This window comes from Oryctolagus cuniculus, chromosome 7 (assembly GCF_051225735.1).
Source record: "Oryctolagus cuniculus isolate XC-2025 breed Fujian yellow rabbit chromosome 7, ASM5122573v1, whole genome shotgun sequence".
In the NCBI taxonomy this organism is placed as follows: Eukaryota; Metazoa; Chordata; class Mammalia; order Lagomorpha; family Leporidae; genus Oryctolagus; species Oryctolagus cuniculus.
Genome location: NC_142873.1, coordinates 147,195,285 through 147,221,409, shown reverse-complemented (window position 1 = coordinate 147,221,409; position 26,125 = coordinate 147,195,285). Strand labels below are relative to the sequence as shown.

The following is a 26,125-nucleotide window of genomic DNA, read 5'->3' as shown; positions in this document are numbered from 1 at the left end:
CCTGTTCCTGCTGATTTCGTGGTGTTTATTTCTGACCAGTGGGACTTGGCGCTAGTGCCCTTCGACCTGATTTGTCTTTGTCATCCTCTTCTGCAACCCTCCCCTGGTGCGGGGGGGGGGGGGGCTGGGCAGGGCCGCTTCCCTAGGGAAGCTTCGAGGGCCCACTGCGTTGGCAAGAGAGGGCTCGTGTGACTCGGACACGCTGCCCTCTGCCCAGGAGCCTTGCCAGTCCCTGCACTGGTGGGTGGATCCGTGGCTGAAGGGTACGAGCAGGTGCAGGGGGAGAAAGGACCCCGCCTTCCAGGGCGTCATCTGGAATCCAAGGGGTGGGAAGAGCAGATAGGTGCTGGGCTCACCTCTCGGCCCCCTGGTCGTGTCTGTGGCTGGCTCAGCCAAGGCCGTTGTCCTTCTACCATGGACAGTCCCTGGGGCACAAGGCCGCGGGACACAGGGTTCTGCACGAAGAGCGGGGGTCCCGGTACAAACACAGTCACTGCAGCCGGAAGCATGGCTTTATGCCAGGGGACTGGCGACTGTTTCGTGTGGGAAGCAAACAAAGGAAGCCGGAGCGTCCGAGTGACCAGCAGGTGAGCGGGCTGGGCCTGGGCGTGGGCCGCGGCTGGGACAGCATCGGCCCTGCTGCTTCTCCGCCCGCTGCCCTGGTGGGGGCTCGGCTGCCTGCAGCGTGGAGGACTCATTATTCTTGTGAAGCGTGAAGGGCACCTGTCAGCTTTGAAGAAATACCACTGTGTTGGGAATTTCAAATAGCTTCACGTCCCCTCAGCCGCCTGCTGCGAGCCGGAGAACTGCCTGGTCAGGCCCCAAAGGACCGAATAAAGGACCCACAAGTGCGCAGGGGTGTGGGGGGGGGCGGGAACGTGCTTATTCCAATCACTTTCCTGCTGGAGAGGATTGCGGGTTCTTTGCTCTGCTGCTGGGAGGAAGCCGCTGCGTGGTGGACCACCGCGTGGATTCTCCTGTTAGAGCCGTTTCTTCGTGTTAACGGTCACAGCCATACTCTGAGGTCAAAGGGAAAATGGGAGAGGAGGCATCTGGGGAAGCCTACTGGACGCAGGACACTGCCCACGTGGCCTGGGTGATGGGAAGAAGGCAGGGCCTTGTGAAGTTGGCATAGACTCGGGGTCCAATCCCAGCTCTGCCTCCTGCCAGCTGCTCGGGTTGGGCAAGGGACTTAATCCCTGTGAGCTCAGTTTCCTCTCTACAGCACGGGGCTGGGACATTCAGCTTGGGTTGTAGGTACCGCATGAGACGGCTGTGTGCAATGCATTCAACAGACGCACACGGAGTGCTCAGTAGACCTCTGGTGATCGTGTAGACTTTAGTGAGGAGGAGGAGGAGGAAGATGGTGATGGTGATGGTGATTTCTGATTCTCCAGGCTGCTATGTTAGGCTTGTCCAGGGTGTTGGGCCTAGGCTGGGGTTGGGGTGGAGAAGGGGGCCAACCAAGTAGTGGGGGGCGCTAAGCTGAGGTCACCAGGCACAGAAGGTCGGCATCTGCTGGCCACCGCTGTCAGCGCCTGTCCCCTGAACAGCTCCATTCGCAGCAACACTCAGCACCATGTTTGATGGCTGTATAGTATTCCATCACATAGATGAACTGTGTTTCACTTGGGCAAACTTTAATTTCTGACAGCAGCTGAATATTCCAATAGCTAAATGGGCCATATGTTGTTAGGGCAGCAACATGGTAGCTGAGAATTAGAGCAAGGCTTAGAGATCGCCACTCATTTAGCCAACATTTTTTGAGCACTGTCTTTGGATGGGGCTGTGGGCCACATGTTGGCCGTACAAAGGTAAAGAAAAGAGACAGAGGCCTGGTCTCATGGAGCCTGTTGTCTAAAGGGGCGACAGACAGAAAACAGAGAGGCCTGAGTTTCATTTTTTTCTTAAAAAAAGTTTTACTGGGGTTGACGTTGTGATGTAACGGGTTAAGCTGGTGCCTGCAATGCCAGCAGCACCTGTGGGTACGGGTTTGAGTCCTGGCTGCTCCATTTCTTTTTTTTCTTTCTTTCTTTTTTTTTTTTGTTTTTTGTTTTTTTGTTTTTTGTTTTTTGTTTTTTGACAGGCAGAGTGGACAGTGAGAGAGAGAGACAGAGAGAAAGGTCTTCCTTTGCCGTTGGTTCGCCCTCCAATGGCCGTCGCAGCCGGCGCACTGCAGCCAGCGCACCGCGCTGATCTGAAGGCAGGAGCCAGGTACTTCTCCTGGTCTCCCATGGGGTGCAGGGCCCAAGCACTTGGGCCATCCTCCACTGCCTTCCCGGGCCACAGCAGAGAGCTGGCCTGGAAGAGGGGCAACCGGGACAGAATCCGGTGCCCCGACCGGGACTAGAACCCGGGGTGCCGGCGCCGCAGGTGGAGGATTATCCTATTGAGCCGTGGCGCCGGCCAGCTGTTCCATTTCTTATCCAGCTCTCTGTTAATGCACCTGGGAAAGCAGCAGAAGATGGCCCAAGCACTTGGGCCCCTGCACCCACGTGGAAGACCTGGAGGAAGCTCCTGGCTTCAGCTTGGCCCAGTCCTGGCTGTTGTGGCCATTTGGGAAGTGAACCAGTGGATGGAAGACCTCTCTCTCTCTCTCTCTCTCTCTCTCTCTCTCTCTCCCTCCCTCCCTCCCCATCTCTCTGTGATAAATACATACATACATACATACATACATCTTTTTTAAAAAATAGTTTTATTTACTTCTCTTTTAGTTTGAGAGGTAGAGAGAGACATAGACGAGCCTACCCAGGTTGAAGCTAGGAGCAAGGAACCCAATCCAGGTCTTCTCCATGGGTGGCAGGGACTCAGCCGCCCGAACCGTCACTGCTGTCCCCCAAGACCTGCATTAGCAGGGAGCTGACACCGGGAGCAGAGCCAGGACTCAACCCCAAGCACTCGAACACAGGAAGTGGGCTCCCAGCCCAGACGCTTAACCGCTGTGCCCAATCCAGCCCGGAGGCTCCCCCGCTGCGTGATCTCCAGGAAGTCACCGCCTTCCCTAGGCCGCGGCCTCCCGGGGCGGGCAGCGCGTGCGCAGCGTGAGAGGCACAGGAGACGGACAACGCACATTCCCGCCTTCTTCTGATGACGGGCAGGTGTCCTCGGCTGTTTTCCATAGCTGTAACCGGGCCTCCGAGACTGGCTCACCCATAAAGAATGCACATGTATTTAGCTCACGGTTCTGCAGACTGGGAAGTCCAAGGTCAAGGCACTGTGTCTGGTGGGGGCCTTCCTGCCGGGGGGACTCTACACAGTGCTGGGGCAGCACAGAGCAGGGAGCACACATACAAGAGTCAAAGCCAAACTGGCTTTTACAACAGATCCACTCTCTAGAGAACTCATCAACCCTAATCCATTAATCCCTGAAGGGATGAATCCACTCATGAGGGCGGAGTCCTGGTGACTAATCAGCTCTCAAAAGTCTCACCTTGGGGGCCAGCATTGTGGCACAATGGATTAAGCTGGCATCCTGTATGAGCGCCAGTTCAAGTCCCTGAAGCTCTACTTCCGATGCAGCTCCCTGCTAATAATGCACCTGGGAGGGCAGTGGAAGATGCCCCAAGTGCTTGGGCCCCTGCACCCACATGAGAGACTGGGCTGGAGTTCCAGGTTCGTGGCTTTAAAAAAGAAGTCTTACCATGGAGCCGACGCTGTGGCACAGTGGGTTAAGCCGTGGCCTGCAGTGTCGGCATCCCTTATGGACACCAGTTTGAGTCCCAGCTGCTCCATTTCCAGTCCAGCTCCCTGCTAATGCTCCTGGGAAAGCATAGGAGGATGGCTCAAGTGCTTGGACCCCTGTACCCACATGGGACACCTGGAAGAAGCTCTGGGCTCCTGGCTTCGATTTGGCCTAGTCCTGGTTGTTGCAGCCATTTGGAAGTAAACCAGCAGATGGAAAATCTCTCTGTCTCTCCTTCTCCCTGTACCCCTGCCTTTCAAATAAATAAGTAAATCCTTAAAAAAAGTTTCACCTTGTCCCATATTTTAATACATTGCAGTAAGTATTGTTTATTTTTTTAAGATTTATTTATTTATTTGATAGGCAGAGTTATAGAGAGGTAGAGGGAGGGAGGGGGGAGAAAGAGAGGGAGGGAGGGAGGAGGGAGAGAGAGAGAGAGAGAGAGAGAGAGAGAGAGAGAGATTGAGAAAGGTAGATCTGGGGCCGGCGCTGTGGCGCAGTGCCTTAAAGCCCTGGACTGAAGCGCCAGCATCCCATATGGACGCCAGTTCTAGTCCCAGTTGCTCCTCTTCTAATTCAGCTCTCTGCTGTGGCCTGGGATGGCAGTAGAGGATGGCCCAGGTCCTTGGGCCCCTGCACCCGCATGGGAGACCTGGAAGAAGCTCCTGGCTCCTGGCTTCGGATCGGTGCAGCTCTGGCTATTGTGGCCATCTGGGGAGAAAGCCATCAGATGGAAGACCTCTCTCTCTTTGCCTCTCCTCTCTCTGTGTAACTCTGACTTTCAAATAAATGTTTAAAAGAAAAAAGAGAAAGGTAGGTCTTCCATCCACTGGTTCACTCCCCATATGGCCACAAAAGCTGGAGCTGGGCCAATCCAAAGCCAGGAGCCAGGAGCTTCCTCCAGGTCTTTCCATACAGGTGCAAGGGCCCAAGGACTTGGGCCATCTTCTACTGCTTTCCCAGGCCACAGCAGAGAGCTGGATCGGAAGTGGAGCAGCTGGGACTCGAACTGGCCAGTTCTGCAGGTGGTAGCTTTACCTGCTTCGCCACAGCGCTGGCCCCAGGAAGTTTTTCTAAACCCTCTACTATTTGGAAGCATTCACTAGTCAGAATGGTGGACTCGAGCCATCGATGCAAATACGTCACCAGGGCTCTCGGGGCCGTGATCCCACACCAAGGAATTCCTGCCTCAGAGCCTTTGCATGAGCTGTCACCATTGCCTAGAGCAAAGCCTGTCCAGATGTTACCGGGACTTCCTCCAGGCCTCTACTCAAACTCTTCCCAGACAGGCCTCCTACTCTGGCCCTGGGCATTCCTCCCCGCCCCCTACCCGGCTTTGTTCATCCTTGGAGCTGTCGTTTCCTGCCGCCTTCCACTGTTTGGGTAGCTGTTTATTGTCTGTCTTCCCAGATGGAATGCAGTCTTCATGACCGTCCTGGGCCTGGAACAGTGCCCGGCACGTAGTAGGGCCTCAATAAAAATGCAGGCCAAGAGTGAACCAAGAGAGGCAGCGACTGCTCGTAACCCTTCTCATGTCTGCTGCAGTCGGGAAGCAGTGAAAAGCTGCTCCAATGAAGGGCGAAAACAATCCTTGGAAACTGAATACGGTGTCTTATCTGGGGGGTGGGCCAGGGCGGGCGGGGGCGGGGCAGGAAGTGTTTCCTCTCCTGAACTGCAGCAAGAGGCTAATGGCCTCCGTGGCCTCCGCTGGGATCCAATGCAATTAAGGCCCTGGCTTCCAGTCAACCCGGGTTCCCTCCCGGGCTGGAGCGGCTTCCAAGTGACAAACTGAAACCTGTAACTGCCCCAGGATGAGGCGGTCTGCGGGCGGGTAGGGTTTCTCCTCCCAAGGGGGCAGGTCTGCAATGTGGCTCAGTGGTTTTAACACAGTGTGTGTGTGTGTGTGTGTGTGTGTGTGCGCACACAAGAGAGAGAGAAAGAGAGCTGGAACCTCCAGCTTCAAATGACAAGGCATCCCTGGGAGGGAAGCAGCTCCATGCCTGCAGAGGAGCCAGGTGCACAGGGAGGGGTGTGGGCTCTGGGCTCATCTCTGCGCCCCCCACCCCCACCGCAAGCTGGGTGACAGGAGGACGAGGAGCTTTGCCTGAGGTCACCCAGCTCCCAAGGCAGAACTGGAAAAGCCACTGCCCAAAGCTGAGGCTTCTGTGCGCACAACAGGGTCTTTCACTGTTTTTTCTTTCTTAAACCAATGTTTGGATTGGTAAGACACACATACCTATGACAAAAGTGACGAAACAAAATAGTGCGTGAGCAAACGGATTCTACCTCCGTCCCCAGTAGACACTGTCAGCAAGGTGTCCGTCCACAGAGCAATGCAGAAGTGACATACAGATACACAGGCAATCTGTAGATACACAGCTGTGATACACAGCTATCACACTGGATCAGTATAAAAGACCTAACAGCGTGATGATTTTGAGTCTTCCTAATAAGGAATAGATTATGCCTCTCCATTTATTAAAGCACTGGCAAGGATTTTGTGAGATTATGTGAGTGAATATATATATTTCTCAAAAGCATTAACTTTTTTTTCAAATAGAGCTTGCACGTATTTTTTCCATTTCTTAGATATTTTGGGTTGCTTTTTAAAAATTATTTATTTATTTACTTATTTGCAAGGCTGAGAAATAGAGATATAGATAGGGAGCCCTGTCTGCTGGTTCATTCCCCAAAGGCCTGCAAGAGCATGGGCTGGGCATAGTGGAAGCTGGGAGCAGGAGCCCAGGCCTGGTCAGCCGTGCGGGTGGCAGGAATCAACTCACTTGAGGCATCGCTGCTGCCTCCCAGAGTCTGCATTAGCAGGGAGCTGGAGTCAGGAGCCAGCCAGGTCTGGAGCCCAGGTATGCAGATGTGGGACAAGGCTATCCCTGCTGCTCAGCCAAATGCCCAGCCCACTGGTTGCTTTTCATTTGTTTATTTTATTTTGAATGATTTATGTATTTGTTTGAAAGGCAGAGTTACAGAGAGAGGGAGAGCCAGATCTTCCATCCATTGGTTCACTCTACAAAATGGCTGCAACAGCTGGGCCTGGGCCAGGCTGACGCCAGGAGCCGGGTGCTCCATCCAGGTCTCCCATGTGAGTGGCAGAGGCCCAAGTCCTTGGGCCATCTTCCACTGCCTCCCCGGGTTTGCTAGCAAGGAGATGGATCAGAAGTGCAGTAGCTGGGGCTTGAACTGCAGTTCAGATGGGATGCTGGCTTTGCAGGTGGTGGGTTAACCTGCTGCACCACAGCACCGGCTCTGTTGGTTGATTTTTTTAAAGTTTTTTTTTTTAAATTTTTTATTTATTATAAAGACAGAGAGAGAGAGAGAGAGAGAGAGAGAGAAAGAGAGAAAGAGAAAGAGAAAGAGAGAAAGCGAGCCAGAGAGCCAGAGAGAAAGAGATATCTTCCATCCACTGGTTCACTCCCCAAATGGCTGCAATGGGAAGAGCTGAACTGATCTGAAGCCAGGAGCCACGAGCTTCTTCTGGTTCCTCCATGCAGGTGCAGGGGCCCCAGGACTTGGGCCATCTTCTACTGCTTTCCCAGGCCATAGCAGAGAGCTGGATTGGAAGTGGAGCAGCTGGGACTCAAACCGGTGCCCACATAGAATGCTGGCACTGCAGGTCAGGGCTTTAACCCGCTGCACCACATGCCTGTCCCATGTTGGTTGATTTTTATAAATGGTAAAGTTTTGTATGTAGGGAGATACTGATTTAAAAAACTAACTTTTTCCCATTTATTCATTAATAAAAAGTTCATAGTACAAGCCTTTTATCCCAATTTAAGTACTCAGTAAAAGATTAACAATAAACCCTGGATGGCACAGACATGATTTGTTTGGCATGATTTAAACATTTATAAAACAGCAATTAACATTTAGTCTATCACATGCCCGCTTTTTCTTTTTTTTTTAAATATTTATTTTATTTATTTTAAAGAGTTACAGAGAGAAGTAGAGCCAGAGAGAGAGGTCTTCCATTCACTGGTTCACTCCCCAGATGGCCACAACAGTTTGAGCTGAGCTGATCCAAAGCCAGGAGCCAGCAGCTTCTTCTGGGTCTTCCACAAAGGTGCAGGGACTCAAGGACTTGGGCCATCATCCACTGCTTTCCCAGGCCACAGCAGAGAGCTGGATTGGAAGTGGAGCAGCTGGGACTTAGAGCAGCCAGGACTTGAACCAGTGCCCATATGGGATCACCACCTTGCAGACTGGAGCTTTAAACCACTGTGCCACAGCACCAGCCCCCACTCTTGCTTTTAACAAAGTAATCCTCAGATATGATAACAGATACACAATTTTGCATTTAGAAGTATTATTAAGAAGACTAAATCTCATTGCAAACAAAATTTAACCCATTAACTATAAACTGTCATCCTGTTTCCTTCTTTACCTTGCTGTTCTGTGTCTTACACTGAGCTGGTCCAATTTTAAATATGGATGACAAATTTCTAAGATTCCTTTGAAAATTTTTAAAATACCGGTAATCCATAAACACCATCACCAAGCATATCATAAAGGCACTAAAAGTAGCTATGGAACAGCTGTACTCAATAATTAGCCTGGAAAATTTCTACAGGTTGTAACTTATGACTTGTTGACCACGAGCTACGGGAGGATGACCTTTCTACGCAGTCACTTTCATGAATTTTCATCTAGTTGGTAACAGATGTTGTCATTTTCCTTTGGCGCGCAGGTGGAGACGACGGTTCCAGTAGGTCCTGTGCCCGTGGACACCTTGTGATTAGGCTCTCTTGGATGTGAACGAGGTGGTCCTGTACCGATGTGAACGCTCCCTTCTCTCCTGTCTTCCAAGCCTCTGGTGTACACAGGAGCCACCCCCCGCCCTGACAGAAACGGAGCCTCAGTCAGGCCAAGGAAGACACAAGTGCACATGATTTGTCTAAGATGGCAAGCGGTGGAGTTGGGGTTTGAACTGTTAGAAAATATTTTGTCGTGGGGACCATGGGGCAAAAGAGCGATGGGTTTTGGGGTGTGCAGAAGCAAGAGGTGAGATTTTCCTGAGTGCCTGCGCAGTGCCAAAACCTTAATGCATTACCTTTTAGGTCAGCACTGTCAGCAGCTGGCTGGGGCCAGGGCCAGGGCAACAGGTACAAAGAGATAGCTCTCTCTCTCTCTCTCTTTTTCTCTTTAATTGATTTATTTGAAAGGGAGAGTGACGAGGGCAGAGAGAGGCAGACAGACAGCTCTTCCATTTGTGGTTCACTCCCCAAATACTCATAACAGCCAGGGACGGGCCAGGCTGAAGCCAAGAGCCAGGAACTCCATCCGGGTCTCCCATATGTGAGGCAGTGGCCCAAACACTTGAGCCATCATCTGCTGCCTTCCAGAATGTGTGTTAGCAGGAAGTGGGATCAAAAGGGGGTAGCCGGGATTCAAATCAGGCACTCCAATCTGGTGTGTTCGTTTCCCTGCCCAGCACTGACGCCCCAGATCTGGGCTTACTCGTAGGCTCTGTCACTTAGCAGCTGTGGGACCCTAAGCTTCAGTTCCCTCTACTGTATCCTTGTTATAAACAACACCTGGAAACCCTCCTTCCTTCCCCCTTCCCAGGGTCCAGCTACTGCAGTCTGTGGCCAGGAAGAACATCTTGGCCGATGGACCCACTGCGTTCCCAGAGTCTGAAATGTGTCGCCAACTCTTGTGTTTGTTGAGTGACTGGCTTCCTCCAGGAGAGCCCGCTGCCTCCAGAGAGGCTGGAAAGCTTGGTGCTTTTGTAAACAAAGCATTCAGGTTAAATTTCAGCCAAAATTATGGCTAAGTCACAATTAGCAGAATTTTATTGGATCGAATCCACACCATGAGGACACAATGGAAGTTCAAAGCTGAGTAGGAATTTTCCATAGCTGAGTTGACTGACATCACCAAAGGTTAACTGAGCACCTAATTATGTGAGAGGTATAGTGAAACAAACATTATGAAACTTGGGAGAGGGGAGATTAAAGGGTAAGCTTGCAATTTATTGATTCTTTCACGCAGTCTGATTGGATTGTGTGGGTTCCTAGTATGTGCCCACCGCTGAGTTAGGCATAGGAGAGCATAAATAATAACTGACATTTATTGAGCACTGACTGTATGCTAGGTACGTGTTATGTACTTCACACTTATTACCTTGTTTGAGCTCCATAAGAGTCCTTTGAGGTTGGTGTTATTCTCACCGAATATGAGAAAAATGGGCATGGAAAATACAGCTGGCTCAAAATCGCGCAGATGGGAAGCGAAATATCTCGCTCAGGTAAACGTGTGCGTGACAAGGTCCTGGCTCGCCCGGAATCTCTCAGTTCGTCAAGGAAGGAGGTGGCAATAAGAGTATTCATAATAGCCAACATCTATTAAATGCTTATTACCAAGTACTTTCTGTGGATTAGCTCTTAATCCTCATCATGACTTCAGGAGTCAGACGCGTGGGTTCCTTTGACAGTGCTGCGGAAACTCCCTTGGGCGAGATGACTTGCCCAAGCTGCGAATCAGCTGGCTTGCCAAGGAGGCCACAGTGGGAACTGCCACCCTCGCAGCCTCACCGAGTGACGTGGGACCCAAGGCAGCGGCGCGACCCGGAGGCAGACAGAGGATCGCTCCCGTGTGCGTGGCACAAGGCGGCTTCTTGGAGGAAAGCTTTATTTGAGCTGAGCCTCGAAGGATGGGGAGGAGCCCATCTTTCCCCACACCCACTTAGGGTTCAGCGCAGGGAAAACAGAGTCCCCGACAGCCACGGGTCTGAATCCCAGCTCCACCGTCTGCCCGGCTAAATGACGGTGACAAGCGGCCCTCTGACCCTCAGTCTCCTTGCTTGTCAAATGGGGACAATGACAATGAGGGGAAAAATGTGACTGGATATGAAGTCAGCCAGCTAGCCAGCGTGGGAGCCTGGTGGCTGGCGGTGACCGCGGTCAGATGGGTGCCACGGCGACAGCTAGGGTCACCAGAGGCCTGACCCGGGGCCAGGCACCATCCCACCTAGAAGAACTCGACGATCCTGTGCAGTCGGTACTGTTGTTAACCGCATTTTACAGGTGAGAAACTGAAGCGCAGTCAGCTGCGGTGAGCTCGTAAACCCGAGGAGGGACTGAACCCAGGCAGTCTGCTGCCCAAGGTGCAGGAAGCGGGCTGAGACTGCGCGTGCGCAGCACTTCCGAGTTGGGGGCGGGGGGCAGGAGAGACCTTGTCCTCAGGACTCTTCCCGGAGGGGCCGCCTGTCCTCTGGAAGCCTTGGCCTTTTGTGAAATGGCCATCTTAAAGCAAGCTCAAACCGCTCGGCTCCCCAGACTGGGAGAGCAGCCGCATGCCAAGTGTATGTCGGAGGTAAGGACACCGGCTGTCCCACTCAGCACATGCACTCATCCTGTAAGTTTTTATTATGTACCAAGACCTGCCCCTTGGGGATAAAAGCCATAAACAAAGCCACACAAAAATCTCTTCCCCAGAGGAGTTTATGCTCAAGTGGATGAAGACAGACAATAAGCAGATAAGTAAAATATATAGCTGAGGATTTTAAACATCACAGAGAGGGAGGGAGTGGAGGCAGAATGAGCTACGGCACCTTGCAACGTTGTGTATTTGGGGAAATCGCAATGAACAAAGACCCAAAAGGGGCAAGAGAGTGGGGGTTGCTAGAATTCTGGGAGAAGAATGTTCCAGAGACGATAAGAGCAAGCGCAAAGGTCCTGAGGCAACTCACTGAGCATCCGGGAGGCAGGTGTGGCTGGGGTGGAGGACAGCAGGGGAGAGTGGTGGGAGATGAGATCAGAGGGCGTGTGTGCAGGACAACAGATCTCCACCCGACTTCTCGATTTCTGTGCATGTTCTGAAAATAAACACGAGGACGGAGCGCAGAACAGGCATGCGCAGAGCTGGAAGGAGCCTTGAATGCAAGGTGCATTTGGGGCCTGCCGGCACAAATCCCCTGTCTCCCCTCTGTCCATCCTTGCAAGCCACATGGGGGTGGACACTGGGAAACCCTAGATGTGACCATGACTCTGGTTTCTAGGCGGGGCTATGCCTGGGGGCTTCCTAGTGGGCAGGGGCCATCCTGGAGACCACACTAACTCGGGGCTCAGGGGAGGAGAATGCTGCTTGCTTCTGCCAACTCAGATCTGTGCTTAGGCAGTGAAGACGGAAAAACCCTGGTCCACTTCCCTTTCCAGACCTGGGCAACCTCCACACCAGGCGCTGGGGGGCCAGCGAGGTGCCTGCAACCCACACGCGCAGCACGGGGAATGTTGGCTGACTCACACCAAATTTGATAAACTGTGCAACACACTCAGAAGACAGGAGCCCCCGCAGCAGCCCTTGGGTCACTAGGGCCAGGCTGGGGCTTTTGAGGTTCCCTGAGATCATGTGAGATGGGGCCTGCTTTGCCCCCCCCCCCCCCGTTTTGGTTCCTTTGCAGGGAGGGTGGAGGGGGGCTGGGCGGAGGGAACTTTGGTTCAGTTCATGAGTCTGCGAATAAAATACCCTTGAGCCCAGTCCAGAGTCCACCTGGTCACTTGGATGTTTTTGGTTTCTGTCCGGCTCTAAGGGGCAGTCAGCACTGATTTCTTCTTAGCAAGCTGGTCGTGGAGGGAGCTGAATTCAGAGCCACCCCAGCCTGCAGGGTGGACGGGGACCTTATCAGGCCAGGCACAGATAACAGTCCTCACTTGACTGGCACAGGACACAGGACGGGGATAGGGGGCTGGGGGGGGGGTAAGGCAGGGCAGCCTGGGGCTCCACCCCCTTCCAGATAATGACACTCGGCTTAGGGGTTTTGAAGGACCTGTCAATGTCAAGATCGGGGACTTCAACAGGCTGACTCCACGGCGCGTCACCCTAAGCACTGGGGTCCACGGTCCCTTTCACAGAGTCCCTGTGAGCTGGCGGGGGAAGAAGTTGCAGCTCCCGCTGTATTTCATGCACGCGTTCATCATTGTCATGCAGGCTGGCACTAGGGATGCAGAGGCAAACCCCTGGCGGTCGTGAGTCACCCGGCCTGGGAAATGGGGAAGGGCACAAGGAAGTTTCCAGAGGCCGCGATGTCCACCCAGGGCGGTCCCCAGCGGCAACCCCCGGGCGGGTGCCTACCGCCAGCCTGGCTCTAGGTGTCACAGCGGCCGCCCTCGGGGCTCAAAACCCCGCGCAGTCCTCCCTCCCCACTTTGAGGGCCGCGTACTGCGGATCCGTCCTGGGGCTTGTTGAGCTGTTCAGTCCACTCCAGGAGAACCTCAGGGTCAGGTCCTGCTGGGCTGAGCGCGGCCCAGCTGATTCTGATGCGCGCTCAGGTTTGCCAGGTGAATGCGGGAAAGAAATCGGCCCAGGAAGGGGGAACAGCGCGGACCAGAGCTTGGGGCTCCTCGGTAGCTTCAGGAGCTGGGGGGTGGGGCGGGGGTCCTGTTGTACCGGAGAGCGCCCCCCCCCCGCCCCCGTGGAGGTTAGTTCAGGGCCTGGGACACAGCGGGGCCTTGTAAATACTTGTAAATATGCTGGCTCCCCAGAGAGCGACCGTACGGTCAAAGGGAAGAAGGCAGTCGGAAGAAGAAAAAGCCATCTCCAAGCGATGAAAACTTTCCGAAAAGTTTTACAGGAAAAAGCTCCTCCTAACACGGGGAGCTCGAGGAGGCGGCCGCTGCGGGGAAGGGAGATGAGTCCCCAGGCTCCGGCGGGGGAGAGGGCGGAGGCGCCTGCTCGCCTCCCTAGGCGGGCCGAGGCATGAGGTCACCGGGCTCCGGCCCAGCAGCAGCTGCGGAGGACGCGCCGGCGCTGCGGCGGGAGGCGGTGTCAGCCTCCGCCCTGGGGAGCCTCCCTCCGCCTCCTCGGAAGGCGTGGCCCGGGTGCGCCCACCGCAGCCCCGGCTCCGCCCCGCTCCGCCCTGCCCACCTAGGCCACGCCCCCGAGCCCAGGGCACGCCCCGTATCTCCTTCGAGGCGCCCGACTGGTCCCTCAGCCGGCGCCGGAGAGGCCCCTCTGCCTTTCCCGGCCTAGGCCACGCCCCTCGGGCTCCGGCCGCTCCCTTTTCCCCCGGGAGAGTCCCGAGACGCCGGTCCCGAGCTCCGCCCCCACTCCGAGACCCCGCCCCCAGCGCCCCGCCCCGCGGCTTGAAGCGACTGGGGCTGCGGCCGCCTCAGAGTCGCTCGTGGGGCGTGGGGCGGTGCTGAGGCGCGGAGGCCGCGGCCAGCTCGACGCCGGGAGTGTGTCCAGGGAGCGCAGCGCGGCGGGAGTCCGCAGCCAGAGCAGCCCCGGAGCAGAAGCCGCAGCAGCCGCGCCGCCGTCCGCGGAACCGCAGCCGAGCCGGCCATGGCGTTGTCGATGCCGCTGAACGGGCTGAAGGAGGAGGACAAAGAGCCCCTCATCGAGCTCTTCGTCAAGGTGAGCGCCCGCCCCGCCGGCGGAGGCCCCGGCTCCCGCGCGGCCGCGGGGGGCGGTGGCCGGGGCGGCCCGAGGCGCCCCCGCGCGGCGCCCGCACCGGGGGTGAGGGCGGCACTGCGGCTCCCGCGCCCCCGGCCCATTGTCTCGGGGCCACCCGCGCCTTCCCGCCTCCGAGGGCCCGGGAGCCGGGCGGCGGTCGCCGTCTGTGGCCGGGGCGGGCAGCTGCGGACGCGGGGGTCGGGGGGCGTCCGCGGGGCCGGGACAAGCCGCTCCGCCTCGGCGCCCGCCCAGGGCGCGCGGGAGCCCCGTCCCCCCGCTCCCAGCCCCCTGCCCCGTCCGCCGCGGCCGGGGAGCCCCCGCCGCGAGCCGGTCCTCGGGCGAGGAACGCGAACTTCTTGGACCGCTTTTGGGAAGAACGTCGGCTCCCCGCTGGCGTGAAACTGAAACTCCTAATTTTCGATGCAATCTTTAAAAAAAAAAGAAAAAGAAAAAGAAAGGACCGAGAGGGCAGGCGCTGGCGGGTCCCCGGAGGAGCCCGGACGCCCTGCTGGGGCTTCCTGTCCCCATCTGGTTTTCTCGTCTCTCCCGCGCCCGGCGCTCGTCTGATGCAACATCTGGCTGCGCCCCTCGGGCCTCTGCCCGGGAAAGGTCGCGCGTGCCCTTTTGTTTTGAAGGAAGAATGGACGAGGGCGACAGAGCGGATTAAGCCCCCTTGGCTCCTGGAACCGCCGCAGCGCTCTCCGGGACTCCCCGTTCCTTTTCCTTTTCTCTTTGGAATTTTTCGCAGTAGCAAAGGAGACAGCGGAGGGCCGAAGTGGGAAACATCTGGGTGCAGCTGCTCTGCTGAAAAACTTCCTTGAAGTCTGAGCGAGCCTTGGGGCCACTTGGGAAAGCGGGCTCATTGAGAGCCTGGTGGGCGGCGGACTGGAATCTGCAATTCTTCGGTTCTTTTTTTTTTTTTTAATTCCCCCTGAGCTTTTAGGGAAAGGAAAACGTTGAAGGGTGTGTTCAGGAGGTGGAGGGGAGAAACGGCCTGCGGATGATGAAAATGGGGTTTATTTTAGGATTTTCTTGCAGCAGGCGGCTTGTGAAACTTGTGGGTCCAGGGAAGTGAAACAGTTAATGGAACCCCGGAGGATCTGAGTCTGGGCTACTTTGGGTGGCTGGCGCGGGGCTGGGAAGTGCAGAGAATGTGGGAGGCTCTTAGGAGAGGGAGGGGTGGGGCGGGGATGAGCACCTTTCTCCGCGCTAGGAAGGGGAGGGATTGCCCTCAACTCCGTGTATTCTCCGGTGGTCTCATTGTTACATTCGGAATGCGGTGCGGTGTCTCAAACTTCTATCAGCAGCACCCTGAGACCGCAGCCGGCACCGGAGACAGGGGAGGTGCAGGAGACGAAGGTGCTGGCGTGGACAGACGCAGACCAGGCTGGTGTGGCCCTGTGTGAGGATGCCACAAAAACTTGTGAAGTGTTCCCTTAAGAAAGCAAAAAAGGGAATTAGGAAGAGATAGTGCTTAAAGCCCTGCTCACCGGGGAACTTGAGCCTTTAGTTAGAAGGAGCGGTGTGCCACACGCCGTTCCCCAAACTTGAGTCACCTGCATACGCCTCCCGGGTTTTCCCCATTTGGAACCACCTGAGCTCATCCTGCGAACCCCCGTGCTCGGTGGCAGAGAACCAGGGTTCAAGTTCCAGTTCTGCACTGGCTGGTGGATTACCCTGGCAATTCGCTTTGTGTTTTCTCTCTTCAAGCCTTGTTTTCCTCGTTGGTGGAGTGCTGGCTGCTGCCTGGTGATTCAGCACAGGCAGCACCGGAGTAGTTGTTTGAAAGGGGGTAAAAAGGAAAGGTTAACAGTGATAGCGGTAGTCTGGATTTCTTCTCAAAACCTATGTATGGGAAATGCAAATGGGGGAAAATACCCTTGTAAATATAGTTATCTGGACAGCAGTGTGGGGGCAGAGGCTGTGTTTGTCCAGAGTGGTGTGTTAAACTGTTAATTATTCTGCCGAGAGGGAGTTTGTGGGAGAAAACTACTGTTTGCACTTGAACATAGCAGGTCTAGAAGTGAGGAGTTCGGCAGTGGTGCTGGGGGATGCAGAGGCAGCTCAGGGTTCTGAGCCTCCCTGGCCAGGGCTGAGCCTTCAGGTTGGAGAGAAGCGGCCAGGTCCTTCTCAGGGGTGTGACTGGTTCACGGCTTGGTTCCTTTCCCCTGGGGGTTGCTTCTGGCGTTGTCTCCGTAACTCCCCATCCCTTATATTTCAGTGATTCTCTATTTTTGTCCTTTTGACTTTTTTTTTAATCCCAACACCTAAAACTCATTTTTAAGTTGATAATTTTGTGTGGCTCACAGATGATGTTATAAATATCCAAATGGCCCTTAGCAGGAGAAAGGTTTCCTGTTCCTGACCTAGAGGAGGAAAGACCCTCCCGATAGCAGAAGAGCCTTGAAGTGGGCAGCCATCCTCAGCAGACAAAGCCTCTCTCATGCTCTGCAGGGCCTGAGGTGTATGAGGGTACTTCATAAAGTTTGTTTAAAAATAGAGATAAAATGCCAGCGCTGCGGCTCACTAGGCTAATCCTCCGCCTTGCGGCACCGGCACACCGGGTTCTAGTCCCGGTCGGGGCGCCGGATTCTGTCCCGGTTGCCCCTCTTCCAGGCCAGCTCTCTGCTGTGGCCAGGGAGTGCAGTGGAGGATGGCCCAGGTGCTTGGGCCCTGTACCCCATGGGAGACCAGGAGAAGCACCTGGCTCCTGCCATTGGATCAGCGCGGTGTGCCAGGGTGAACCAACGGCAAAGGAAGACCTTTCTCTCTGTCTCTCTCTCTCTCTCACTGTCCACTCTGCCTGTTAAAAAAAAAAAAGAGATAAAAAAAAGAGTGTATTTTGGTATAGAAATTATGAAATTAATGCACAGTTTTTTCATGATGTGCATTTCACCTACTTTTTGAAGACTATTCATATGTAGGGATTTCAATTTTTTTTTGCGCCAAAATAAACTTAACTTTTAATTCCATTTTCCATGAATTAAAAAAAAGTTTGTTTTTGATCTGATTTTGTTTGTTTTTAAAGATTTATTTTATTTGAAAGGTAGAGTTAGAGGAAAGGGCACAGAAAGATCTTTGCTGTGCTGGTTCACTCTCCAAATGGCTGCAATGGTCGGAGCTGGGCAGGTCTGAAGGCAGGGACCTGGATCTGCATCTGGGTCTCCCATGTGGGTACTGTCTAGACTTGGGCCGGCTTCCTCTGCTTTCCCAGGAGCATTAGCAGGGCGCTGGATGGGAAGTGGAGCAGCCGGGACTGAACCACGCGCACGCAGGATGCTGGCACTGCAGGTGGTGCTCTACCTGCCGCACCACAGCACCCGCCCCTCTGATCTTGAAAGGCAGAGAGAATGATCTTCTACCTGCTGGTTCACTAGCCAGATGCCTGTGACGGACAGGGCTGGGTCCGGCTGAAGCCCGGAACTCCGTGAGGGTGGTAGGGGCTCAAGCACTTGAGCCATCAGCTGCTGCCTCCCAGGATGCATTAGCAGGGAGCTGGATTGGAAGCAGAGGAGCTGGGACTCCAGTGCACTGCTCAGTAGAGGATGCAGGCTGCTGCACCATGTTCCTCTGTGAACTTCTTGAAGTCCCCTTGTATATATTTCCAGCTGGGATCCACCAGCTGTTAGGGTAAAGTTCAGCGCTTTAGCTAGGGTTTACAGTCCCTGATCCTCTGACCACTGCCTAGGCTTCCGATTCGATTTGCCCGTTTGGCTGTAGTGTCCTGAGACCCAGCCCCGAAACCTCTCTGTGCTGCATTTACGCAGCTGGGATGTTAATAGACCAACCTATGGTAGCAAATTAAAATGTGTGGTTGTGCAATAAACAGAACAGTGCCTAATACACAGTCAGCAAACAAATGCCATGTGTCATTTTGGATGTAAACACTTGCAGGCAGATCTCCCCTTCTAGACAGACAGGAAGGTCTTTGAGGGTCCATCTGTGTGCTTCAGAGTGCCTGCGATTGAGAGTGCCACATGTCTGAAGTGTGGTTGTTACCAGTGTTACGTGCCTGCCACGCTTGGGCACTGGAATCCTTTACTCGGATTCTGGTGGCGCAGGTCTCACACCAGGCCCTTTGTCTCATGTCTGCAGCTTCCAGTCTCTAAAACCCCAGGTGATTTTTATCCACCCACCTCTTTTTCTCCATTATTTAGCTGTAGTCTTTTCGTGTATTTGCCTTATTTTCTACCAATGTTTCTTCTTGGCTGTGTGCAGAATTTGGGGAACCAAATTAACTCTTGCATTAGACAATGAGAGAAGTTGAGAACAGACCACGTTTTTGGATTTTTCATTTGCTTGTGTAAGCCCAGCTTTTGTTGACCTCCACTGGTAGCTTGGCTGTGAAGTGAGAGTGTTTCTGACCCCTGTGTGGGAAGGAATCTTTTCTTTCTTTCTTTTTTTAATTAAAGATTTATTTATTTATTTGTAAGTTACCAGAGAAAGGAGAGACAGAGACAGAGAGAGAGGTCTTCCATCTGCTGGTTCACTCCCCAGTTGGCCACAATGGCTGGAGCCATGCCGATTTGAAGCCAGGAGCTTCTTCCTGGTCTCCCACATGGGTGCAGGGGCCCAAGAACCTACTTTCCCTAGCCATAGCAGAGAGCTGGATGGAAAGTGGAGCAGCCGGGACTCGAACTGGTGCCCATATGGGATTCCAGCACTGCAGGCCGTGGCTTTACCCACTACGCCACAGTGCCAGCCCCAGAAGGAATCTTTTCTCCAAGTGTGGTTTTATGGTCTGAAATTGAAACTTGTTGGTACTGTTAAGAATTGGGGCTGTCACTGTGAGCAGTCGTCACTAAGCTCCTGGGATTGGAGTAGCGGTTATAAAAAGGTAACGTGGGGTGGGGTGATATAACACGTAAGAATGCTGCTGCTTTTGAGATACTTGGCAGGGGTTTCTGATGTGCATGGCCGTGGCGCCAGACTGCTTGGCTTGAATCCGGCTTCTCAAAATAAGTCAGGCAGGATTCCTCAGCTCTCAGTGCTTCCGTGCCTGACGTCTAACACCAAGTTAATGCGCAGTAATAACTGTATAGGGTTTGCTGAGGGGATTCGTTGATTATCTGTGTGTATTAATTAGAGTGCTTCAAGGTGCTGTAATGAGTAGTCCTCCCCAAGTGATGGTGCAAACAAGGTGGAAATTTCAGGGGCCGGTGCCGTGGCGTAGTAAGCTAAACCCTCGCCTATGGCGCTGGCATCCCATATGGGCGCTGGATCACGTCCCAGCTGCTCTACTTCTGATCCAGCTCTCTGCTATGGCCTGGGAAAGCAGTAGAAGATGGCCCAAATGCTTGGGCCCCTGCACCCATGTGGGAGATCCAGAAGAAGCTCCTGACTTCGGATTGGCCCAGATCCAGCTGTTGCAGCCATTTGGGGAGTGACCCGAGGATGGAAGACCTCTCTCTCTGTCTCTCCCTCTCTCTGTAACTCTACCTCTCAAGTAAATAAAATCTTAAAAAGATGGAAGTTTCCTCCTTTCTTATCTAGCAGTGCAGGAAAGTGTTCTAGACGTTGCTTTCCTTCTCAGAGTCATTTAAGGACCCCCACAGTGTTGTCCTTCTTGAGTTATCAAAGCTGGTGGCTGACATCCTGGTTGCAGTCAGTGGGAAGTGGAGGACAGGGAAGAATCACACCTTAAGTGCCCCAGCCCAGAGAATCCACCTGTCACCACTTCTCAGTTCTGCGGGGAACGTCTGGCCCATGGCCATATAAGGCCCACAAAATCGTTTGGTTTGGCCCTGTTAAAGTGACCACAGGTGGAACTTAATTTAATAAATCTATAGCAGGCTAATTTAAAAAAGGGATTTATTTATTTATTTGAAAGGCAGAGTTAGGGGGAGACAGTGATCTTCCATCCACTGGTTCTCTCCCCAAATGGCTACCAGCTGCCAGGACAGGGTCAGGCCAAAACCAGGAGCTGGAACTCCATCTGGGACTCCCGTGTTGGTGGCAGCAGTCCAAGTACTTGAGCCATCGCCTGCTGTGGGGCACACATTAGCGAGAAGCTGCGATTGGAAGCAGAGTGGGAACTCAAGTCCAAGCACTTCCGTGTGGGGTACAGGCGTCCCAAGTGGCATCTTAACTGCTGAGCCTGCTCTGGAGGATGGTGGTTCTGAACCCCGGGGTTCGGAATCCTCAGAAAAAACTTTTTTTATGTAGTATCAAAGATCCACAAAATTTCCTGAATCCTATTAACAAAGCCTACATTCAAGAGTAATACTAGGCTGGCGCCGTGGCTCACTAGGCTAATCCTCCGCCTGTGATGCCCGCACCCCGGGTTCTAGTCCTGGTTGGGATGCTGGTTCTGTCCCAGTTGCTCCTCCTCCAGTCCAGATCTCTGCTGTGGCCTGGGAAGGCAGTGGAGGATGGCCCAAGTGCTTGGGCCCTGCACCCGCATGGGAGACCAGGAGGAAGCACCTGGTTCCTGGCTTTGGATCGGTGCAGCATGCCGGCCGTAGTGGCCATATGGGGGGTGAACCAATGGAAGGAAGACCTTTCTCTCTGTCTCTCTCTCTCACTGTCTAACTCTGCCTGTCAAAAAAAAAAAGAGTAATATTAGTGGGGCAGGCACTGTGGCATAGCAGGCTAGGCCGCCGAAGCCCCCATCCCATTTTTGGAGTGCTGGTTAGAGTTCTGGCTACTTGATTTTTTAATTTTTTAAATATTTATTTATTTGAAAGAATTACACAGAGAAGGAGAGGCAGAAAGAAAAGAGAGAGAGAGAGAGAGAGAGAGAGGTCTTCCATTCGCTGGTTCACTCCCCAATTGGCCACAATGGCCAGAGCCATGCTGAAGCAAAGCCAGGAGCCAGGAGCTTCTTCCTGCAACACCAACATCCCATATGGGTGCTGATTTGAGTCCCGGCTGCTCCACTTCTGATCCAGCTCTCTGCTACTGTACCTGTGAAAGCAGTAGAGGATGGCCCAAGTCCTTGGGCCGCTGCACCCATGTGGGAGACCCAGATGGGTTGTGGCCATTTGGTGAATGAGCCAGCAGATGGAAGATATCCCTTTCCATCTCTCCAGTCTCTTTGTAACTCTGCCTTTCAAATAAATAAATATTTAAAAAATAAAATAATACTAGGAGCAAGCATTTAGCCTAGTAAGGTGCCCATGTCTCACATCAGAATACCTGGGTTTGATTCCCAAATCTGGCTCTTAACTCCAGCTTCCTCTCAAAGGAGACCTTGATTTTGTTCCCAGCTCCAGCCCCAGCCATTTTGGGCATTCAGGAAGCTGATCTGTCTGCTTTTTTATTTATTTATTTTTAAAGATTTATTTGAAAGAGAGAGTGAGAATGAGACAGACAGAATCTTCCATCTGCTGGTTCTGTGTGGGAAACCTAGTTGAAGTTCTGTATTCTGGCTTCAGCCTGGCCTAGCCCTCGCTGCATTTGGAGAGTGAACCAGTGGATGGAAGATAGTGTCTTACTCTTTCAAATAAGTAAAACCTTTTAAAGAGTATAATTCATATAAGCAAGGTATAAAAAAGGAATTGGATTAGTTGATCACTGAGGTTACTTCCAGTTCTGATTAATTGTGAATTAAAAGATTTTGCTGGTGTGAACTGAGTACCTATTACTGAGTCAGGTATTATGGAAGAAGTAGGAAATTATTAAACATTTCCTATCTTAAGGTTTATAAATTTTGGAAGGAAAACAACAATACAACGTGGCACATGTTGAAAGAGTCAAGAGTGGTTCACTTTCAGTTGTGCTGGTAGCTATGGGGAAAGCTGAACTTGACCTTGAAAAAGAGGTGAATAAGTGGATTGGGAATATCCAAGAATGAGAATGTTAGTTTTAACATAATTTCTAAATTCCTCATAAATAATTTTTTGTAAAAATTGATACCTCAAGTCTGGTGCTAGAGGGACAAGTTCTTTAAAAGTTGAGGACAATTTTTAAAACCCGAGGTTTTTGTTTCCTAGCCTTCTTCATTCTCCCCACTTTCTGTTTGTTGAGTTGTTGTCTGCGCCAGCGTCCCAATGGCAATGGGAGGGTGTGCGTGGATGGCACAGGTGGGCAGACTCTCAGCCACGTGTCAGTATGAAGTGGGTGTTCTCTGTTTTGTTTCAAGGACGGGCATCAAACCTTTGCTCACCCCTTGTCAAACAGAACAAATGAAATAGCATTTCTGTGGGAAATAATGGCGGAGAACTTTGTTCTCATAATGGAACAAAACCTGATTCAGGTCAAGACAGTGTTACCTTGGTTTTAATTCGTTTGCCATTCATTTGAGGTTCCCAGGAGGGATAATTCAGGAGACAGAAATGAAAGTAAATGTGAGTTTAGTGGGAACTCTGTTCTTGCTAATTTTGATTAAGCTCTTCCTGAAGACATAACAATGCTTCTTTTAGCAAAGACCACAGTGGTGATGTGGTTGAATATAAAATTCCGAAAGGGGTGCAGAATGAAGAAGGGCCGAAGGCTTGTGAGTCTTGGGACTGAACACAGGAGAGGCCCGGCTCAGTATGACTGTGCTATAGGAAGGAGGCACTTGGGAGACCTGGCTGTCACTGAGAGTGGGGGTTTGTTCGGAAGGCTGCTTACCGAGGTGGGAGAACTCAGTGAGAGGATGGTGAGCAAGACTTTCTCACTTCCTCCGTGTTCTGGTGTTTCCTACATAGGGAGTCACTGAGTCCATAAAGGGAATATGTTAGGCAGGATGGGAAACGTGATTCAGGCGAGTGCCGATTTTGATCAAGTGGCCGAGTAAGCTAGGACGAGTTTGTCGGTTTTAGAGACTTAGAGGGACTGGAAGCGGAGTTTCGGAAGGAAAATCACACTTCGGTCATGATTAGAGACCATCCAAGCGTGACTGACCAGAAATCTAAATTTGGAACATCAGTTTGTAAATTTCCTTAGAGCTTTTAATCCTGTTGTTTTTTTTGGGAGTTGACTTTTGTCCCTCAGTGGTCAGTACCAAGTTTTGGTAAAAGGAATATCAAATAGCCTTATTTGGCTACTGTTTTTTTTTTTTTTTTCATTTAGAATATGAAGCTAGGAGACTGTATTAATTTAATTATAAATTTATGAAAATGAGAACTTTATGTAGATAAATAAGACTTGAAAATTGTGCCTAAAGACAGAGTAGGAGTATCTTAAAATTTTAAAGCTAGTATTCTGAACAAATGACAGTATTTGAATCAGGGCAGGTAGTGACCTCAGAGTTCCTGGTACGTATATTGTGTACTTTTAAGCTTCCTTCCGTAGATATATTTTGCTTTCTTGAAGCTGAAATACATTGTAACTCTAAGCTAGGAACATAACAGATTTTTCTCCCTTTTTTTTTGTTTTAAAATTATTACTTCCAACTTGACATGTGAAATAATTCTTTCTTGTAAAAAAGGATTCAGTTCTCATTATCACAGTTGTGAAAATGTCATGATCTGTTATGACTTAGTATTGCCTTTCACCTCTGTGCAGCATAGCTGTTTACATGTATGTGTGGGAGGAGGAAAGAGATTCTGAACAAACACTGGAGAATACAAAACCAATTAGAAGAAAGCTGGGGTAAAACCTTGGGAGGTTGCCGGCACCGTGGCTCACTAGGCTAATCCTCCGCCTTGCGGCGCCGGCACACCGGGTTCTAGTCCCGGTTGGGGCGCTGGATTCTGTCCCGGTTGCCCCTCTTCCAGGCCAGCTCTCTGCTGTGGCCAGGGAGTGCAGTGGAGGATGGCCCAAGTGCTTGGGCCCTGTACCCCATGGGAGACCAGGAGAAGCACCTGGCTCCTGCCTTCGTATCAGCGCAGTGCGCCAGCCGCGGCGGCCATTGGAGGGTGAACCAACAGCAAAGGAAGACCTTTCTCTCTGTCTCTCTCACTGTCCACTCTGCCTGTCAAAAAAAAAAACAAAAAAAAAAAAACCAAACTTGGGAGGATTTGTGGGTTGCCTGCATGGTTTTCTCTGCTAACAGTTACTCTTTTGAGGTAGAGACCAGGTAGTAGATTAGTAGAGTGTACAATTATTAAAAGAAAAGGTGAACCATGTTAGGTTATACTGCTACTCAGGAAAACTCGAAGAGTGGTGGTTATGAGACAAGACTGCACAGACTAATCAGGAAAAAGCAAGGAGGTTAGACTTCAGAAATTTATTTAGAAATTGTATTTTGGGTTCTAAAGTGAAGTGAGAGGCCGGCGCTGTGGCACAGCAGGCTAAGCCTCTGCCTGCTGCGCTGGTTCTAGTCCCAGCTGCTCCACTTCCCATCCAGCTCTCTGCTATGGCCTGGGAAAGCAGTTGAAACGGCTAAAGTGCTTGGGCCCCTGCACCCATGTGGGAGACCTAGAAGGAGCTCCTGGCTTTGGCTCAGCTCAGCTCCGGATGTTGTGGCCATATGGGGAGTGAACCAGTGGATGGAAGACCTTTCTCTCTGTCTTTCCCTCTCTCTCTAACTCTGCCTCTCAAATAAAAAACCCTCAAAAAACTTTTCCAAGACTTTAAAATTTATTTTAAAAAGTAGTGAAATTTTTTCAAAGATGGAAAAAAATTTTTCACAAGATGTATGAAGAGTTCATAGTTTTATATTATTTATTTATTTTTTTTGACAGGCAGAGTGGACAGTGAGAGAGAGAGACAGAGAGAGAAAGGTCTTCCTTTGCCGTTGGATCACCCTCCAATGGCCGCCGCTGCAGCCGGCGCACCGCGCTGATCCGATGGCAGGAGCCAGGAGCCAGGTGCTTTTCCTGGTCTCCCATGGGGTGCAGGGCCCAAGCACCTGGGCCATCCTCCACTGCACTCCCTGGCCATAGCAGAGAGCTGGCCTGGAAGAGGGGCAACCGGGACAGAATCCGGCGCCCCAACCGGGACTAGAACCCGGTGTGCCGGCGCCGCAAGGCGGAGGATTAGCCTAGTGAGCCACGGCGCCGGCTAGTTTTATATTATTTGATGTTCTAAGTTACAGTGTATTTTAGTTAACTCGGGAATTAAAATTTTGGTTTAAATTAGTTTAAGGCTTGTCAGTTCTTCATTAAATCATGTAAAACTGTGCTAGTTATCAATTAAACACACGTTATTTACATTTTGTAATAATTGGCAGTGGGACCATCAGTTGCAAGTAGGTCTTTTTTTTCCCAAATGACTTAGCAAAGCAGTATGACTTAGCAAAGCAGTATTTAACCTTGGTCTGTTTTAGTTTAAATCTTGCTCCTAAGTTTGAAAAAAAATGTTATTTCTTTCCTGCTCCATAGTATGTTCACTTATATGTTTCATGCTCTTTTAGAAATGTGTGTTTTCCAGTTATAAAAGCTGTGTTACTCTAGATAACTTAGACAACACAGTAAAAATTATCATAACCCCCTTTATGTAAATAATTATTGCTGTTAAATATCTTGCTGTTTTTCATAAATGTTCATGATATTGATGAGAACTTCTGTATTTTAGTGTTTTTCATGGCAGCAGAATACTTGGATGAGTGAATACTGAAGCCCAATTTGATAAAAGTCCAGGCTATTTTTCAGTATTAATTTCTCCCTGCAATGTCTGTGTCGTGGGTAAGGTGTGTCCGTTTTACAGTTGGAGGGTGTAAGATAACAGCCTTGCCCAGGAAGAGCCGAGCACAGTGTAGGGACTGTAATAGAAGCATATGTCAGTGGAATACTTTCCATGCACTAAGTGCTGGCGGGAGAGGAATAACAGGCCCCTTGTCTTCAAGGCGCTCACAATACTGGTTCAGCCTCCCAGGCGGTTCGGGAGGGAGTAAGTGAGCCGTGGTTGATGATGGAAGGCAGGTTTGTAACACCATCTTTTCCCTGCGTAATATGGTGACTTTCTGTCTCATGAAGAGTAGTTGTGCTGTTGAATCTATTATTTGGTTTATTATCTGTTGTTTAAAAGATTTTATGTTTTCCTTTACTAATTAGTTGTGATCTATCTAAAGTAAAATTGAGACGTTTTGCCTCAAATCTTAAGTGGAATCTACTGTCTGTAGGTTTATTGAATTAAATTCCTTGATCTGAATTCAGTATCCAACTTGTATTTCCACTCTTACCCCTATTGCAGCCACAAATATACCTCATATTCTCTAGTTAGATTGAA

The 26,125-nt window shown here is 51.6% G+C and overlaps 1 protein-coding gene and 1 long non-coding RNA gene across 2 annotated transcripts in view; both read left to right on the top strand.

The window, feature by feature from the left end:
* Positions 1-246: 246 nt before the first annotated feature.
* LOC138850711 (uncharacterized) lies at positions 247-12,171 on the top strand. Its single transcript, XR_011390837.2, has 2 exons — positions 247-587; positions 8,382-12,171. It is a non-coding gene; the product is annotated as an uncharacterized LOC138850711 (long non-coding RNA).
* A 1,636-nt stretch (positions 12,172-13,807) lies between these two features.
* The window catches only part of CLIC4 (CLIC family member 4), a 79,293-nt gene continuing 66,975 nt past the window's right edge, over positions 13,808-26,125 (top strand). Inside the window, exon 1 of the mRNA XM_051856667.3 lies at positions 13,808-14,047. Coding sequence (XP_051712627.1) covers positions 13,976-14,047 — 72 coding nt within the window. The 5' untranslated portion in view covers positions 13,808-13,975. The remainder of the gene's footprint in view (positions 14,048-26,125) is intronic.